The sequence below is a fragment of the Drosophila melanogaster genome, chromosome 2L (genome assembly GCF_000001215.4).
Source record: "Drosophila melanogaster chromosome 2L".
NCBI classification, from domain to species: domain Eukaryota; kingdom Metazoa; phylum Arthropoda; class Insecta; order Diptera; family Drosophilidae; genus Drosophila; species Drosophila melanogaster.
Genome location: NT_033779.5, coordinates 12,644,377 through 12,661,135, shown reverse-complemented (window position 1 = coordinate 12,661,135; position 16,759 = coordinate 12,644,377). Strand labels below are relative to the sequence as shown.

At 40.1% G+C, this 16,759-nt stretch overlaps 2 protein-coding genes across 5 annotated transcripts in view; one reads left to right on the top strand and one right to left on the bottom strand.

Annotated features, from left to right (window-relative positions):
- Positions 1–3,971, bottom strand: part of pdm2 (POU domain protein 2) — a 29,142-nt gene extending 25,171 nt beyond the window's left edge. Inside the window, exons 1-2 of one of the 3 annotated variants that reach the window (NM_001298949.1) lie at positions 3,063–3,971; positions 205–884 (exon numbers count right to left, since the gene is read on the bottom strand). In NM_001298949.1, coding sequence (NP_001285878.1) covers positions 205–670 — 466 coding nt within the window. In that variant the 5' untranslated portion in view covers positions 671–884; positions 3,063–3,971. The remainder of the gene's footprint in view (positions 1–204; positions 885–3,062) is intronic. The other 2 variants (NM_001298948.1, NM_165017.2) reach the window with 2 other exon arrangements.
- A 10,808-nt stretch (positions 3,972–14,779) lies between these two features.
- Ref2 (RNA and export factor binding protein 2) overlaps positions 14,780–16,759 on the top strand; it is a 35,840-nt gene continuing 33,860 nt past the window's right edge. The window contains exon 1 of one of the 2 annotated variants that reach the window (NM_001259078.2): positions 14,780–15,037. The gene's annotated coding sequence lies outside the window, so the exon portion shown is untranslated. Of the gene's footprint in view, positions 15,244–16,759 lie in introns of both variants that reach the window. The other variant, NM_001259079.2, reaches the window with a different exon arrangement.

The following is a 16,759-nucleotide window of genomic DNA, read 5'->3' as shown; positions in this document are numbered from 1 at the left end:
TATACATTTTAGATTTCTTAAGTGCTACAATTAATAGAATAAATGAAGATATTTAGCTCTTAATAACGTGTACCATCTCCTAAAGGCTTTGGCAACTCGTAAAAAACATTTACAACATTTTCATAATTTAAGAATACCTATGCATTTGCTTATAATATGGCCTTATAATATATGGCCATTCCGATGAGAAAAAGGTCAACTCACCTGAATTGGCTGGTGCTTGCTGGTGGTTCATGGGATGGCAGCTAGGCCTCTCTGGCGGCGACTCCATGAATTCCTGCTTGACTTGTATCTGCGGCAGGCGTAGCAATCCCTCAAAAGCCCGCTCGCTGGTGGGTGGAACTGGTGGGCAGTTGTCTTTAGGGTTAAAGCCATTCAAATGGCCAACGTTAGCGGCATAATTAGCCGGCAGTTGCAGTTGATCGTCGTTCAGAGTGGCTGAAACGCCTTGGCCAGTAATTTGAACATTAACACCTGCTGCCGATGTTGCAGCAGCAAGGCAATGAGTTGCTGCTGTCGGCGAAGTCAGCAACATGGTTGCTGTTGCTGCTGCTGCTGCAGTTGCGGCTGCTTTTGCTGTTGCTGCTGCTGCTGCTGTCTCTGTTGCTGTTGTGCTCAAGTGTTGATGATGGGAATTGTTGGCAAGTGTTGTTGCCAGCAGTAATGGCATAGTTGTTGCTGCTGCTGCTGATGCTGCTGCTCTTGTTGCCGCTGTTGCGTTGCAGTTCGTCAGCAGCAAATTGCGTCGCTTTGATTTATGGCCAACTCAACTGCTCCTTGCTGCCTGTGGCGACTTGTTTGCCGCTCCGGTTGCTGCCTCAGATTATGATATTGACCCATGGACCGCTGGCGATATGTATTCCTCCTTCTGCCTCCTTTGCTGCCTGCAAATGGGTTGATAATTAAAAGTGTCTTCTTCGGCTGAAAGCCTAATTTGCTGTTAACTGCACTTTAAAAAGCTGTTATTAAATACATAGAGCGCTGTGATCTTTACGACTCGATAGCGGAAGTAATTGATTTTTCCCTTAAAATAACTGACCCATCCACATTCCTGTACACGTGACTTTTCACGTTACAGGTGGAAACAGTGGATTTGTTTGAAATCGAACGGATGTTTGTATACCTTATAACTGAGATTAATTAGTTTAGTTTATTAACTGGCTCATGAGTATATTGCATTGTCAGCCCATTCTGCGATTACAAGTTTGTATTTTGATAAAAAAATATATAAGGGTAAAAGTTTAAAAGTTAATATTCTCTTCTAAAAGGTAAATGTAAAGTAAGTTACTGATTAGAAGTTTTACTGTACCTAGCATTGAATGAAAATGTTAATATGTGAGAAACTATATCATTCAGTTAAATAATTACAGAAATTCCATACCACTCGAAAGTAAACATGTCATAAAAGTACATATCGCAATTTATATAGTTTAAATGTTTGCTCTTTTAAATTCGTTTATTGAGCAGTCCAAACATTTCTCTAAATTTTCCCATGGCCTGTCGAATCAGCTCCCACAAGTGAAAAGTGGTTGTATACAACTTTACAGCAGTAGACACCATAAAAGGCACTAAAACCTAAACTTTGTATTATTATGCAAACAAAAAATGGGAGAATGAAAATGGGCACATTTACCAAATGTGGTTTGAAACGAAATTGTTGTAAATTGAAAACAAATTGAAGTCAAATGAGATAAGGAGTGGGTGGGTGGGTGTCGAAAAATCACGGCAAAAGGCGATGAAATCAAAGGAAATAGAAATGGGAAATTAAACTACAAGCGCAACGATCAAATGCCCCGAACAACAAGTCAACTTGGCCAGATAAGATACGGTGCTGAAAAGTGCAAGTGCGTTTATGGAAATGGTTATTTACATACATTACCAAACGGGTTTATGTACATATGAGCCACGAAGAGGCGGGTCGGGGCAACTAACATTAATGGCACTTGTAAACAAATCAATTGAGTTGTCAGTATCGACGGCAAATTGGCCGCAACCAAAGTGCCACACGAAGATTGTTTATCAATTTTGCCAGTCGGTAAATTATGTTCTTTGCATGTCAGCAACCAATTGCCAGGAATCGATATATCTGCCGGTATGATCAAAGCGAACGCCGACTAAATGCAGTCACTTATTCCTCGGTGCTACTTTCAATAATTCCCAATCGGCACGGTAATTCCTTATTGGGCCGACAATATCGGGGCTTTCGCTATTTTTGTTTAACTTCATCTTGTTTTAAAATTAAACACAATTGCTTACTCCAATTGGAAACGTATCGCCGATCATATAATACCGAACATTGCCATTGTGTTTGTCTTCAATTTGGAATTTGTGTTTTCATAATTTTCTATTGGGTGTACACGGTTCGGTTGTAAAGATACGAGGGAACTTAGTTCGATGATGTGATTTGCCTGACTTTCGGTTGAGAAATTGTTTGTCGTGATTATCGATCGAATCATTGCCAGAAGTGGAATTGTAAAAAACCCATAAAAATATATATGTGGCACATCTAAGATAGGGTACACAAATCACAGAAGGTTTATGAAAAATATATGGAATGGAACAAATTTAGAAAAAGTTATTAAACTATCCTTTAAATCAAATACTATATTCAATATATATATATATATATTGCCTCATTTTGAAGATAATTGCTTGTTATTAATACATTTTGCATCTTAATTTGATCTAACCTTAAGATTTTCCATTGTTAAAGATTTGACCAGAACATGGTCACAATTTTGTTATGATTAGCTAAAGCCCGACCAAGATCTCTATGATGGATTCAGTTCGCCCGTCCAACTACCATAGTCAGCCATATCGGGACACTTGTTGGCCCTCAAACACATATGGCCAATTAAGGACGCTGAAATACGCGCAGACACTTGGGAAAGCTCATTAGGAATCTGACAGGCCAGAAGAAACAGTTCTGCCCTCTCTCTCTCTCTTGCGGCATCTGTATCATCCATCTGGCTGATCCATCGATCGCATTGAGTGTGGGCGTTACAAGACAAGCTCCTTGACACACTCAGTGGGTACAAAAGAAAAAAAAGAGTTAAACTCACTTGGGCTGGAAGATGGCGCACCTCCTTACTGGTTTTTCCTCTACTGGTTTTCGCCTGCTGTCACGAATTATAATTTAATTGTTTACTTTGCCACACTTTTATAAATTGTAATTGCCAACGAGAATGGCGACAGCTTCACGCCCTTTCTGCATTTTCTGTGGGCCGTCGAGGTGAGGTGAGGTGATCTCTGTCTTTTGGGACAATTCTCCGAGACACGCTTTTTGATTGACTTCCGACAAACGACTGACTTAAAAAAACGCGCAAGGAGATATGGGCAAAAAGTAAAAAGTGAAAAAAAAGCAGACTAAAGAAAAGAGAAAGAGCAAAAAGAAGCAAAGTTCGCGACGACTTCCGACGACGTCCGACGTATCCACAAAATGTCAAGCGAGTACAAAAAATACTTTTTTTTTATAGAAGATGTTGGAGAGAGTGAGTGAGTGTGAGTGTGCCAGTGTATTGGTCTGTTTGCGATGTGCCTCTGTGTGTGTGTGTGTGTCTGTGGGGGTGGGGAAAGGGAGCCATAAAACAGGTGGAGGGGGTGGTGCGTGGGTGTTTTGGGGCGTTTGACTTCGTTTTTCTTTCTCTTGCTTCTTTTTTTTTACAGGAGGTTTTAAAATGAAAAGCTTGTATTGTGTGGGTGGAAAATAGTACTGCATATGTGTGTGTGAGTGTTCTATATATGTATATATGGGTGGGTGGCTCTTATCGGATTCCGAATTATGTATGTATTGACTGCCGCTGCTTCTGTTCGTTGAGGGAAGAAATAATATGGGGGCTCCTAAGTTGATTTGTAGTTTAGAGCGGCATGAAAATTTCCTCTTGAAGGGAATTGAGAAGGAGAAGAGGAGTCAGGCTCATACGAGTAACCGAATAAGGGTATACAAGTAATTCAGTTTGCAAAATATAATAAAATATATTAAAATTCTTATTGATTCAAGTACTGTTTCTCATCATATGATTCATTATTTATTCGGCACAAGATACAAGATTTTTTGATTTTTTTATGGCCGCTTATATACCAAACCGTTTTCTTTCTTTTATAAAAATAATAAGTTTTATAAAATAAAACATATAATACTAAAGCAGATGATTTTATGGGCAAAACAGATTTAATTCCTTTCAAAATCAATGTTCCGACGGCATTGCACTTGCCAGAAATCACAACACAACTCGCGTTACGCATACGCCCCGTGGACAAGTCGGAATATCAGCGAATGAAAAATGAAAAAAATTGACATTGCAATGATGGCAGAACCGAGAATTATTCGCCGTGCTGTCAAAATGCGAATGTCAAGGCAAAAAACGAACCAAATGCAGACAGATAGCCAACAGAATCCGCTGAACGGCGGCAAAAGGCAAAAAGCGATAAACGCATAAATTAAAATAATTACAAGAGGCGTCCTCAGATTATTGTTGTTGCTGTCACGCACACACAGCTAGTTGAAAAAATAAACAAGAAAAGTCGCGAGGACGACAACCGACAATCGGCCAACGGAGTGGCAACTGAAAAACTGCAATTGAATGCAACTTGACCAGGCCAAAGCATCTAGAAGAAGAGCAGTACTAGCTGAATAAATGGAAGAAGAAGCACCACAAGCAACTGTAGTAACCATACACTTACAAAAATTATATAATATATATTCCAGTCATTTTCTATTGTACCATTTTAATATTTAACAGAAATAAACCTTAAATTCTATATTTTATCTTAACAAATATTCACAAACACGTCTTGGTATAACTTAATTTGGTTTTTATTGTTACTCTAAATAGAATATATTATAATTTATACATTTATATATAAAGGTTCTAAGCGTATTTTAAATACATTTCTTTTACAATTATAAGTAAATTTATAATGTTAATAGGCTTTTAATGAAATTGTATTATAACCAATATATAAAACTTTTCTAAGTGTAGAATCAGTTGATTTTTCTCGGCAACTTGGGATCCACATTGTTGCAACAACGTAGTTGTTGCCGCTGTTGTTGCTGTTGATTTTATTCAAAATGGTTTGTTTATGCCTGAACAGAAAGAGAACGCAAGAGAGAGAAAGTGCGGAGGGAGAGGTAGAAAATCTTGGGGAAATATATCCAACAAGCGCGCTCTCTCCCGCACAAACACACTCACCCAAAGTGGGCAGCCGGCAGCCAATCGGCATGGAGCTTTGGCGCTCTCTTGCGGCGCATGCTCGCTCTTCGTGGGGAGCTCTCTCCATTTCGCCGTTGGCCATTGTGTGTGCATGTGCGCGAATTCGCCGCGGCGTCCAGATGCTGCGGGTGAAAAAAAGAGAGCGAGAGGGCTTTTACCTTTTGACTGCTAATTTCCGTTCATTAAAGTTGGCAGTAGCTTGGCTCGCTCACTATTCTATATGTTCCACTCCCCCATGCCGCCCCCCCTCAGTAGTGAGTCCTTAAAGATATTTCGCCTTGGCCGCAGCTTTAATTTCATTGATTAGCGCCGAGGAAATTCCCTTCTTGGCCCTTTTATTTTTGGTTTGTCACTTCTATTCACTTGTCTGCCCGTCTGCTTGTGTTTTGGTTCCTCTGCAGCCTCCTTTACATCCTCTTTTCCACTATTCTTGTTTTGTAAGCATTTAAGTTGTCGCTGTTTCGAGATGCTTAAATCCAACTAATCGATGGGTTTCGTCTGAAAATGGTTTAGTTTGTGGGGGTAGGTTCTGAAGAGTATGACCCAACTATTCACGGAGTAACTATTTGGTAATCAAAAGATAGTTATGAAATAAAGAAGTTGGGGAAGAGTAAAACTGATGCGAGCGTACTTTTTGAAGATTTTACTTGCAGCACTTGTGTGTACAATAGGTGTACGTTCAAAAAACCTATATAAGGATAATTGGTAAATAATAAAAACTAAAAAATTCTTCTTATAAGCAGTAAAAATGTAATTTTCTTTATTGATATGAAAAAAATATTGTTTTTGTAGCTCTAATTCATATGTTCTCAGGTGTTTACTTGAATATTTAAAAAATGTTATTTTTACCATATGCAGAACCTAACTAACACGCTCGAAAAAGTAGACAACCACCTCTTGAACTGTGCCCTTAGTTCTTCCATTTGGTATTCCACATTCCGTATACGCCCCATAAAACTTGAAAAAATCGCCCAGCCCCAAAATTTCATCTGCCTTCCCTGGCTCATTTTTCATATTGAAGGGCGAGCACCTAAGGACCAACCAACAAAGCTAAGCTGACGGGTGCCTAAGTTATGGTTCCTGCCATATCATCCCCGCGTTCTGTGGAAACTTTTTAGAATTTTGCACTTTTCCTTTTTTTTTTGTGTCGTGTGCTCTTACATATCGCAAACATTTCCTGTCTCTTTTTATTTACATTACCCACCGAGGACGAGGCGACATAAAAGTTGAAAGTTTCCCATGATGTTTATGTGTATATAAATGCTTGCGGGCGGTATTTGTTGTATATAGGGAAACAAAGAGGAGAAATATTTTTTTTCCTTTCCTAAGGCTGTATTTCAACGGTATTCTTTTCGTATTTTTCGTTTCGCAGTTGTGACTTTTCATTTTTCATATGCTGACTGCCTCACGAGCAAACACACACATGCAGGCGGCACACACTTACACCAACACGCAAACGGTCCTTTTTCTCTTTCTCTCTGGGGCTCTTAGTTTTCCATCTCCCTTGGCTTTCCTACGTTGCCCAAGTAAATGGCTTTTGCATTGTAAAATGTTGCATACATTTTCCTCTACTTTGCCTTCGACGTGTACATATGTATATTGTACAAATATATAACCACGTATGGCTGGCATTTACCGTTATACACGGGTGAAGCAGGACAAAAGAAGCTCACACACACAAGGCTCGCCCTCTCACTCGCTCACCCAGTCCTGCCCATGGTATATTTTAAAATTTATGAAAAATAATATTTTTCCATCTCTCCACGCTCGCACACACACACACACACACTTGTGTATATATAGGAGCCCTGAAGGAGTCCTGGGCCATAAGGCGCACAATCAGAATACAATGGCTGCCTAGGGCGCCCAGAGGGGGTGGTGCTGTATATACCACCGCCTTGAGGGGGCGGGTAGGTGCAGGGCAATATGGCACAGTTGGCTTCGCTTGCATTTACGTACAGAGTTGCAGGATAGAGGTGCTTAAGACAGGGTTGCCAGTCTAATAGAAAAGAGTAATGGCGGGATGTTTCTATATTTCGTTTTTATATTTGTTATGTATATATATATGAATTTTATAACACATCTTCACCACGACAGTCAGTCATGTATCTTTACAGAAATCTTTATAATCAAATAACTGTTGAAGATTTGAATTTGTTGCTAAATAGAAAATGTTGTTTCCAAGTAATAAAGAAACCTAAGTTCCTATTTATAGATATATAAATGTAATTAGGAATTGACTAGTTAAATCTGGATGTATTAATAATCCCAAGAAAAGTAATTAAAATTAATATAAGTATAATAAAGAAAACATAAAGTGTTTGTAGCCAAATTAAAGTGTGCATTCCTTAGTTACTATGTATTAATGAAATAAATACAACTGATATAAAATTCAATGAAATCCCCTAATTATTTGCTCGTTGGCAACCCTGGTCACTCAAGTCAAAAGCATTTCCATTATGATAATGTAAGTGCACAATTTTCCCAACTTGAATGCGCACACAGATGCACTCAGTCTGTCTCTCTTCTTGCGCCGTGCCTCTCTATCGCACGCGCACTCACAGTCCACAAGACTCGTTCATTGCGCTTGGAAAATTTTCATATCCTGGCTGGTGCACATGAGAGCATGGAACATGAAAAACTGCACAAATGTGCAGAAAATGTTGCAAAACTACATGACCTGTGGGGGTGGTGAAAATGGGGGCTGTGTGCATGGCAAACCGAAAAATAGAGGTCCTGGTAGCAGGACAACGAAGCACTTGCACATAAAATACGATAACGTTGGACCAAAGTGCTACATATGAAAGGTAGTGCTTGGTAGTGCTCCCCATCTTCGGCTGCTCCACTTTTCCGCCTTGATTTTACCTCCCTGCTGTCACTCTACATACACAAGTTTTAGAGTATAAAAGGCGTTGCCTTGTCCTGAAGTGGGAGGTCGTATATAATTACGCTTGCTCCCTCTTTTGCACCTTAGAGAACCTCCCCACAAATGCATATACGAAATGGAACTATAAAACATGATGGCAGCTTATATAAGCCAAATATTCCCTCTTTTTTTGCCAGCCTCACTGAAACTTTGGCATTTATGCCATAAAATGAAGTATGAAATTGAAAAATCGCTCACAGACAAGTACACACATCAGCGCAGGCCCCTCAATATATTGTGAAATTAATTTTTAAATATTTATGAGACCGAACCGAACTGTACCAAAGGCCACTCGAGCGTTGGAAACTTTTCTATATTTGTTTACGTTGGCATGAGAGTGGCCGAAAATACGTACTAAGCTCGAAGGAGGGGATTTGGTAGGAGATCAAAGCTATTGCCCATTTTCAATTTTGATCAATTTCTTCCCTTTTTTTTATTGAATTTTCAAGTGGAGTGTGCTACAGTTTATTTTGTAGTTTCCTTTACATGAAATGTGGGAGAGAAATTTCATTTCGCTAAACAGAAGGCCGCCACAGGGCGTATGAGTAATGTGCTTTTCGTGTTTACGTTGGCAGGAACTGAAATTGAATTTAATAGGAAAATTACTCTTATTTCCAGGGTAAGGTTAAAAAAGGTGTGTTTAAATTTATACTTTTCTCACTGATAAGAGTAGGAACGGCAATCAATTTTATAATTGAAATGAAACCAACAAATATTTATTCTTTAGTATATATTTAAATGTACTTCTAGAGAACATATGTACATGTCACATATTATTTATTTTTTATCTAACCTTTTTTGTGCACATTTAGATTTTAGATCATAAGAATATCTCTTCAGTTTGCTCACAACTCTTTATCGTATAAAAGTTTGATAGCGATAATGATGCCACGAGTGCAACTCCGCCTTGACCAAACTGATTATGATAATAGTGCGTGATCGAGTTAAGCGCGGAAATTGCTACCTTTTTTATAAGCCATTCTCTTGGCCTTTTTTCAGCTTTGCTTAATAAGCCCGAAGAACTGGGGCCTTAAGAGGTCCACAAGCCAAAAGTCGGGCACACAATCTGGAACCGTGTTGGTGCCTTTGTTCTTGTTGGAGGCACAAGTGCTTAACAAGCTGTTTTGCATGGGGCCAGATCTCTCAGGTGCCCTACGAACCAACGAGCCACCAAACCAGCGAACCACTACCAAAGCCCGGTAGCCCTGAAACAATGCACTTAATGTGGGAAAAAACGTCAAGAATTTGCACGCCAGCCCGTGGACCACAAGAGAATTCGCCAATTTCCCTCGGTTCCTCGTTCCTTCGACCCCAGTTTTTTCATATGCAAAAAGCCTGCACTGAGGCAGCTGCAAGTTAAGCCAAAACTTTATACCCTTTCAAGCATTTTTCTGATAGGGATTTGTTAACGAATACCAAAGTGAAGTGGCTTGCCTTTTGGAATATCAAGTTATTTATAAACACTTACAGAATGGGAAATAAACTGAAATTTTAATGTTTTACCTATAATATTTTAAGAATGTGTATCTTAAACTTAACTTAACTTATCTTAAACTGAATAAAAGAAAGAAATCTTAATTTGAGGGTATTTAAAGTTGCGGTCTTAAAGAAACCATTTATAGGCCTTACCTGCATTTTGAACTTATCTGGCCAACTTAGCTCTGGGCACGAAACAATTCACACTTGGCCAAGAGTTCGTGGTAGACGCGGGCGGAGCGGGGGAAGACGGGGCGCGTTGCGTGTCGGCTGCTCTGTGGCCGCTGATCATTTGCTTAAATAGCCCAAAGGGGACAACGGACGATCCGATTCATTGCGGAATATGGGTGGCTCGGCTCAAATCTCATTTGGCCACAAGGAACAGGACCATGAACCAGAACAAAAAGGTGTTGAGTGTGTGGAGCGGATTTTGCGTGTTTATCGCGATGCACAAGCCAAGAAAAATTATTAAGGTTTTTAATGGTTCAATGGAATGGGGAGCAGTGGCAGTGGAGTACGAGTTTTAAGTTATATATGCCTTATTGTTTTCGGGTTCTAAAAGTGTATGGAAGTAATTACATACATTATTAAAATGACTTTTAATAATTTTCCTATCATTCCTTTAACATTTTCCCAGCACACTCTTCCCTCTTGGTGGTATCTCGTCAGAGATGTTGAAGATCAGACGTCTAACAATCGCCATCTGGGAGAGAGACAAGCAGAATCGAAGCGATTATGAGAATCCCAGTTGGCACCATGACACGATACCAGTGGGTTTTCCATTCCATTCCCTCACCGTTTCCAGGTGTTTTTTTTTTTTAGCCACCCACATAAAAACGAATGTGGTTTACCCACCGGCTGCTCACTGGCGGCCTAATAGACATTTTGCCTATTTTAATAAGTGGCAAAAAGGCGTGAAATAGTGACTGCCTTCGGGATGTTTCGGAAATACCTTCGGTGGGCTCTATCGCAGCCTATCGATGGCAGGAGCTGCAGAATTGGCCACCTTGGTGGCTAAACTGGAAGTTAAAGTTGTTGCCTTGCTCGCCAGCTAAATATGATTTTTTCTGCAGCTGTTTTTTGTCTCTACCTTTCCCCATACCTGACTGCCAGTCCTACGAAAGCACACTTAGCGAAAATTTGGGCAAATAATAGTAGAAGAAGTAGTAACAGTAGAAAATTTGGTCTCTATATAAAGAAGCTAGAAAATACTTTAAGATGCATACTTTTTGTGCCATTAGATTTAATTTCAGTTTAAAATGTAATGCATATTATGTTAACATTGGAATAGATCAAAAAATGTATATAAAATTTCAATATTTTCTTTGAGTGCAATACCTCGAAATGGAAGTCGCAGCTTTAGCTTTAGCCTCAGCCTGAGCTTGAGCCCAACTCCAATTTGAGCTGCAGTCGAAACGGACCACAAGGTGAGAAATGAGATTTTAATCGGACGTGTCTGATTTCAAATGAGCCTTAATGGGGAAGCCATTTAGCCCGGCACTTACCACTATCCGTGGTGTGGCAGTAACCTCCGCCGGAGGGAGGCCTTCCTGCTGTTTTCCTTGGACTCCTCCAAGACCCTACCTTAACTTCGATTCACTTTAGTTTATTTATTTTTATATTTACTTCGTTTTTTGTTGGCTTTGTATGGTTTTTTTTTAGCTGCGGGTCGTTTTGGTTCACTTTCAGCAGAGCAGAGCAAATAAAGTAACATAATGCATTGGGTTCAGCGTTATCAATAGTTTGAGATAAGTATTGATGTTTTCGATTTTAATTGAGTTCAATACTAGACTTTGGTTTTGAATAAACAGTGGGAAAGGCCTTTCGAATGCCAATGCATTTTATATCCCTTTTAACATAATGCAAAAGTAACTTCCTATTAGTAATAAATAATTGGTAAGGCCTACAGATTTTTTTTCAATCATAAGATTTGATGTTGAACATCTAACCAAACAACTTGAAGCTGGCATCAGCTTAAGCATTTTTCCGGCTGCCTTTCTTATCACTATCATTTATCCTTCGCTCACGCAACAAAAAAATGGAAAGCGAACCAAATGAAAGAGCCAGCCACAATTTTTCGCAATTAACTTTTTGCGATTTTTAAATATTATGGAACACGCACCAGCGAGAAAAACTGAGGATGCACACGTGTAAATGGCTACGTAGCAGCTCCCACACAACGAGATTCCCAAAAACCCGGTGCCCCGTCGCCCCTGCGGATCGGGAGCACTTGCCACCAGCACATCTGGGACTCGATTCGGGCAGCCTCCCAGCGATCTGATAAGGTCTTGCAACAGAACCGAGTCCAGCAATTTACCGGCCGAAAAAGATGAAGCTGATCCTAACCTTGCCCAATCCGCTGGCTGCTGTGCGGTCCGATCTTCGCTGGCTTCCGCTAGTAGAGTTCAGTCCTCTCTGTTCCAAAGTATGCGCTAACAAAATAAATATACTAAAATATTATCAAATTGTTTAGTGCTTTATCAAAGCTCGAGGTTTATATTCGTTAGAAAAGAAGTCGTACTTTTCAATAGAACAAGACATTTAATCAATTAATATTTGTTAAGCCCTAAAGTTCCAAAGACTGCTATTTTTCCGAAGTATAGCATATAGGTAACCATGTTTTTTTCAAGTGCATCCCAAAAGATCAGTACTCAGTTTGCTTGTGGCTACAATTTTATTTACGAGTCATGCGCGCGACCGTCGCCTTCGAGACGCGAAAACAGTTTGCCTCCCCCAACTCTACATTAAAGGCTCCCCTTCTTCTTTGCGTGCTGCAGTGCATTTTTCTTTTTTTTATGTTTTTTATTCATACTCATTCATTCATGGTCTTTCTCTGTACACGCACCTAATAATTTTTGATTAGAATGCGCCTCGGATTGAGTTTGGTTTGGTGTGGGTTAATTAAAACTGAAGCAACTGAAAAGATAATTGGATATTAAAATTATGCTTCTTCGTCAAAAAATCCACAAAAATATACGTGAAATTTGTTAGAAAAGAAATGTATTATTCATATAATGCTCTTATACCAAAGTAATAGGTGAAACCCATTAACATCAGTTTTCCTCATCTAAACAACAACGTTAATGTATCCTAGATAAATCTGTATCTACTGATAAATATTTCTAGACTTACTGTATTTTTTTTAATCATATCGAAGTTCCAAATTTCTGATTTTAGAATGAGTAAATTACCTTTTGCGAATGCCGTCGGTAAGTTGCTTTAGGCCCAAGACAAAGTTCCCCGGAACTAGAGATGTTCCCCAAAACAAGTGCAAACTGTTGAATTCAATAACATGCCACCACCCCCATTTAGTGACCTGTCCCACCCCTTTGGCTGACCTCATCTGGCCAACACTTATTTATCTCACTTTCGCTGCAAAACTTGATTATTTTTTCGCGCGAATTTTTCACTTGCACTGTGGCCTCTTCCATTGACCTTCGTGTTGGCCCTCGCAGGGGGAGGGAAACCACACCCCCAACCCAGTACTTTGTCTGCCCGGATTTGTGGCATGTCCTTGACTCCTGCGTCTTGGCCAGCGACTGTGTCCAATTGTATTGTGTTTCCTTCTTTGCAGCCAGTTTTCACTTTTCCGCTGGCTCATAAAACTGCAAGTACGAGTATTTAGCAGTCGGCACTTTCTCACTCTCTCCGCATCTGTAACTTGTATCTCTGTATCTTTGTATCGTTGTATCTGGCCATCCATTCCTATGGGGTTCATCGACTGCACTCGATTTGGCAAATGTCCTGCGTTATGTAAACCGTCTGGTTACATTTCATGTGCCCGTTGTTGCGCTCTGTCATATACACTTAAAACCTACCAAATTTCACGGTAGGTCAACCTAGGTCAATTCTCTCTTTGGAGGTCAGGTTCTAAATGCTATAGATAACTGCCCGCGTCATCAAATTTTCACGGTGAATTAATCAAAGGATAAGGTTAAAGGTTAGATGCAATGGGTTCAAGGGTAGAATGAAAATATTTCTAAAAAATCAGAACATAATGTACTTTCTCTGCTTTTTGACATTAACGCAGGTCAAGTTATGCAAACCGTCTGGTTGCTTGTGATTATGAACAAATTGGCTATTAGGGAATAAGAGGCCCTGATAGCTTGATTGCTTCAATCATTGTACAACTAATTTACTTCTTAATAAGAAGGCCTAATCGGTGAAATTAATATAATAGTAGGTATGTCTGTCTAATCAAATTTCTTGAGTATGAATATTGTTTTCAAAAAAATATAAGAAAGCTCACAAGCGCTGTTTTCCTGCCTCTTAAATTTTACCAATTGCAATAAAGTGTTTAAAATGGATGTTTTCACTCTAAAGCTTCATAGAACACTCCTGGTTGACTGAAACCTATTTTCCCTTGCCTATTCCAAGCCGAATGCCTTCCATTCCCTGGACGAATCACAGCTGCAGCATTCATCAGCGACAATCAGAGGCGTTACCCAAATAAACCAAAAAAAAAAAAAAAAAAAAAAACAGCGCTCGGAAATCGGGATGTACATACGCACAGAGGATGATGAAGGGATAACCATGGTCGGGGGGCCTAGAGGCTACAGAAGGAGTTAACCAGAGGAGCTGGACTCCAGCCACGATTGCCGCCTTTCATTGTTCCGCGCTGTCTACTTTGATATGCATCCAATCACTGCGCGCCATTTGCCCCGATGTCCTGATGTCCCAGTGTCCCGAGGTCCCGGACTCTGGAGTTGGGCCTGTCAAAGTCTTGAGCTCCTCAGCTGTCTTGGTATCGTCATCGTATGGGGATCGGCGGCATCTTGCTGCCGAGCTTTGCCAGTGTCCACTGGTCCGGCGTCCACTTATATAGAGTTTTATGCCACCATAACAATTGTACTTTTTCACATACTCAGGCGTTCCCAGCCAGATTCCACCATCTTCTTCATTCGGCCTTTCTGTGCTTCACTCCGACGACGTCCTTTGCTCCTCTTTTTTTTATGCTCTTTTGCCAACTTGTTGTTGTTTGTACATTTTTATTGCATTTTTCAAGCAATTACTTTGAATATCACCAGTCAGTCGGGGGATATAGAGAGAAGATCCAAGTCCAGTCGGGATGTCAACGTCGCTGTCCGTCAGTGGTTGAGTTGGTGAGGAGATCGTGAAACTATCGCTTGGGTAGTGCCGCTACTTCAAGTGGAACTTAATAGGTATAGATAATCTTGTCAGCTTAAGTATATATTTAATATATATAAAAACGTTACATATTATAAAAATTAACATATCAGTTCGTCTGGTTTTAAAGCTTGAAAGAAATCTTCTGTTTATTAAGTAATATATATTCATCCATCCCAAAGCACTGCGCAGTGCAAGTCTGATTTAAATCTCCTGCTCTGCCCACTCCTGGACTCCATCTTCAGGTCCATCACCAGCTCCATCACCATCCTGGCAACTGCAACTCCAACTCATGGTAATTGCCTCTGGAGCTCCTCTTTGCATTATGGCTGCCGGCGATGCCTTGGACTTGAAAGTCGCACCGACGTGACCGCCGTCCTCGTCTGGCGTCAGTTGGTGGCGACATCGACATGTCCTCGGATCCTCCGCTTCAACCCCCCTTCCTCCTCCCTAGGCTCCTTTGGCAATGGCTTTCGGGCAATTAATGGATGAATACTTTAAGTGAGTGATGGAATGACACTTTTGTGTACTTGTAAAGCATTTTTATACTCGTACTTTATCTGCGCCTTTGCTTTTCGTTGGTGTTTCTGGTCCAGGTAAGAATCCTCACTGGTTGGCTTTCATTAATTGGCCGGCATGGGGGAAGGGGATGGAGTTGCGCCAATTAGTTGTCAACTCAAAATGCTAGACGATTGCCATAGAATTTATGAAAATTATCAGAGATATGCAGTGAATTATTTGGGATAATTAACTAAAAGTTATTTTCATCGTTCTGCTTTAAGGGATTCCATGCGAAGTTGTTATTTATGTACAAAGAACTTTTGTTGTCTTAAACAATCGTGTAAAATTATAAAAATCTAAGGTAGAGCAATCACTACTTTACAAGTTCGGTTATGGGTTTATATAGGAATGATCAATGTTAAGAAGAAATAGGCATACAAATTTCATCTCCAAACAAGATGCCACACATTCCTTGCACCACTTTTTACACCCGTGGAGCAAAAACACAATGAGCGAGTCATAATCATAATGAGTGCACGATGGTGAAAAAGTTTCGGATCGAGTTTAAGCCATTTGACAGCTCGTGCACGCGTTTCGCGTACTCCTCCAGATAGCAATCTCTGGTGCGATGGAGGAGGAGGAGCAGGAGCCCAAGATGAGCTCAGGAGGAGGTCGGATCGGGATGCTGCTCTGCATAGACGACGGGCAAGTGCGGCTCAGTTTTGAGTGCTTACCATATCGATGCGGCCCATCTCGAATCCGCTTCCACCTCCATCTTCAGCTCCAGCCGAACTCCCACTCTACCACAACCATTCGCAATCCCGACCAGATCTTGTATCTCTGCTATCTCTGGCCTCATTACGGGCCAAGTTTGGCCTGTTAATGGCCTAGACCAGTGCAGGGAGATGCTGGCGATAAATATGCGACGATCACGGTATCGGAAATGATTTTATGTACTCACTTTTTGCACAAATCGAGTGGCTTTTTTTTTTTTTTGGTTTCACTCACTGCTGATTAGCCAAAATTAACATGCGTAAGAAGCCTTCAACAAATTAAGTGCATTCCATTCGGGTTTATCACCTCTTAACGTGCTGATAACCTTCAGACATAAGTTTAAAAAAAAAATACGAAAACTGAACTGCTGGTTATTAATGAATTTATGTTCGTTGATACCTAGCAATCTTTGTTTACCTACAGTTTAAACAATTCTAATTTTCAGAAAATTAAATCATATTCCCCGAAAACGATGTACCACGTAATTGAATTTAAAGGAAATAATTATGGCTGATTTTCACATTGCTTATCACTGGGGGTTTTTCACTAGAGATGGGAGCTTTACAAGGGAAATATTTTAAAATCTTACTTCCTTCTATTGGATTAAAATTATTAAGTTCAAAGGGTATCAGAACTTTCTTAACAAATCAACCCACAAATTGCAGTCCATTTATAATATGTTATATTTTATTTTTATGAATTTTCATTATTTAGTTCCTAATTGGCCACCTCTAACACCCAA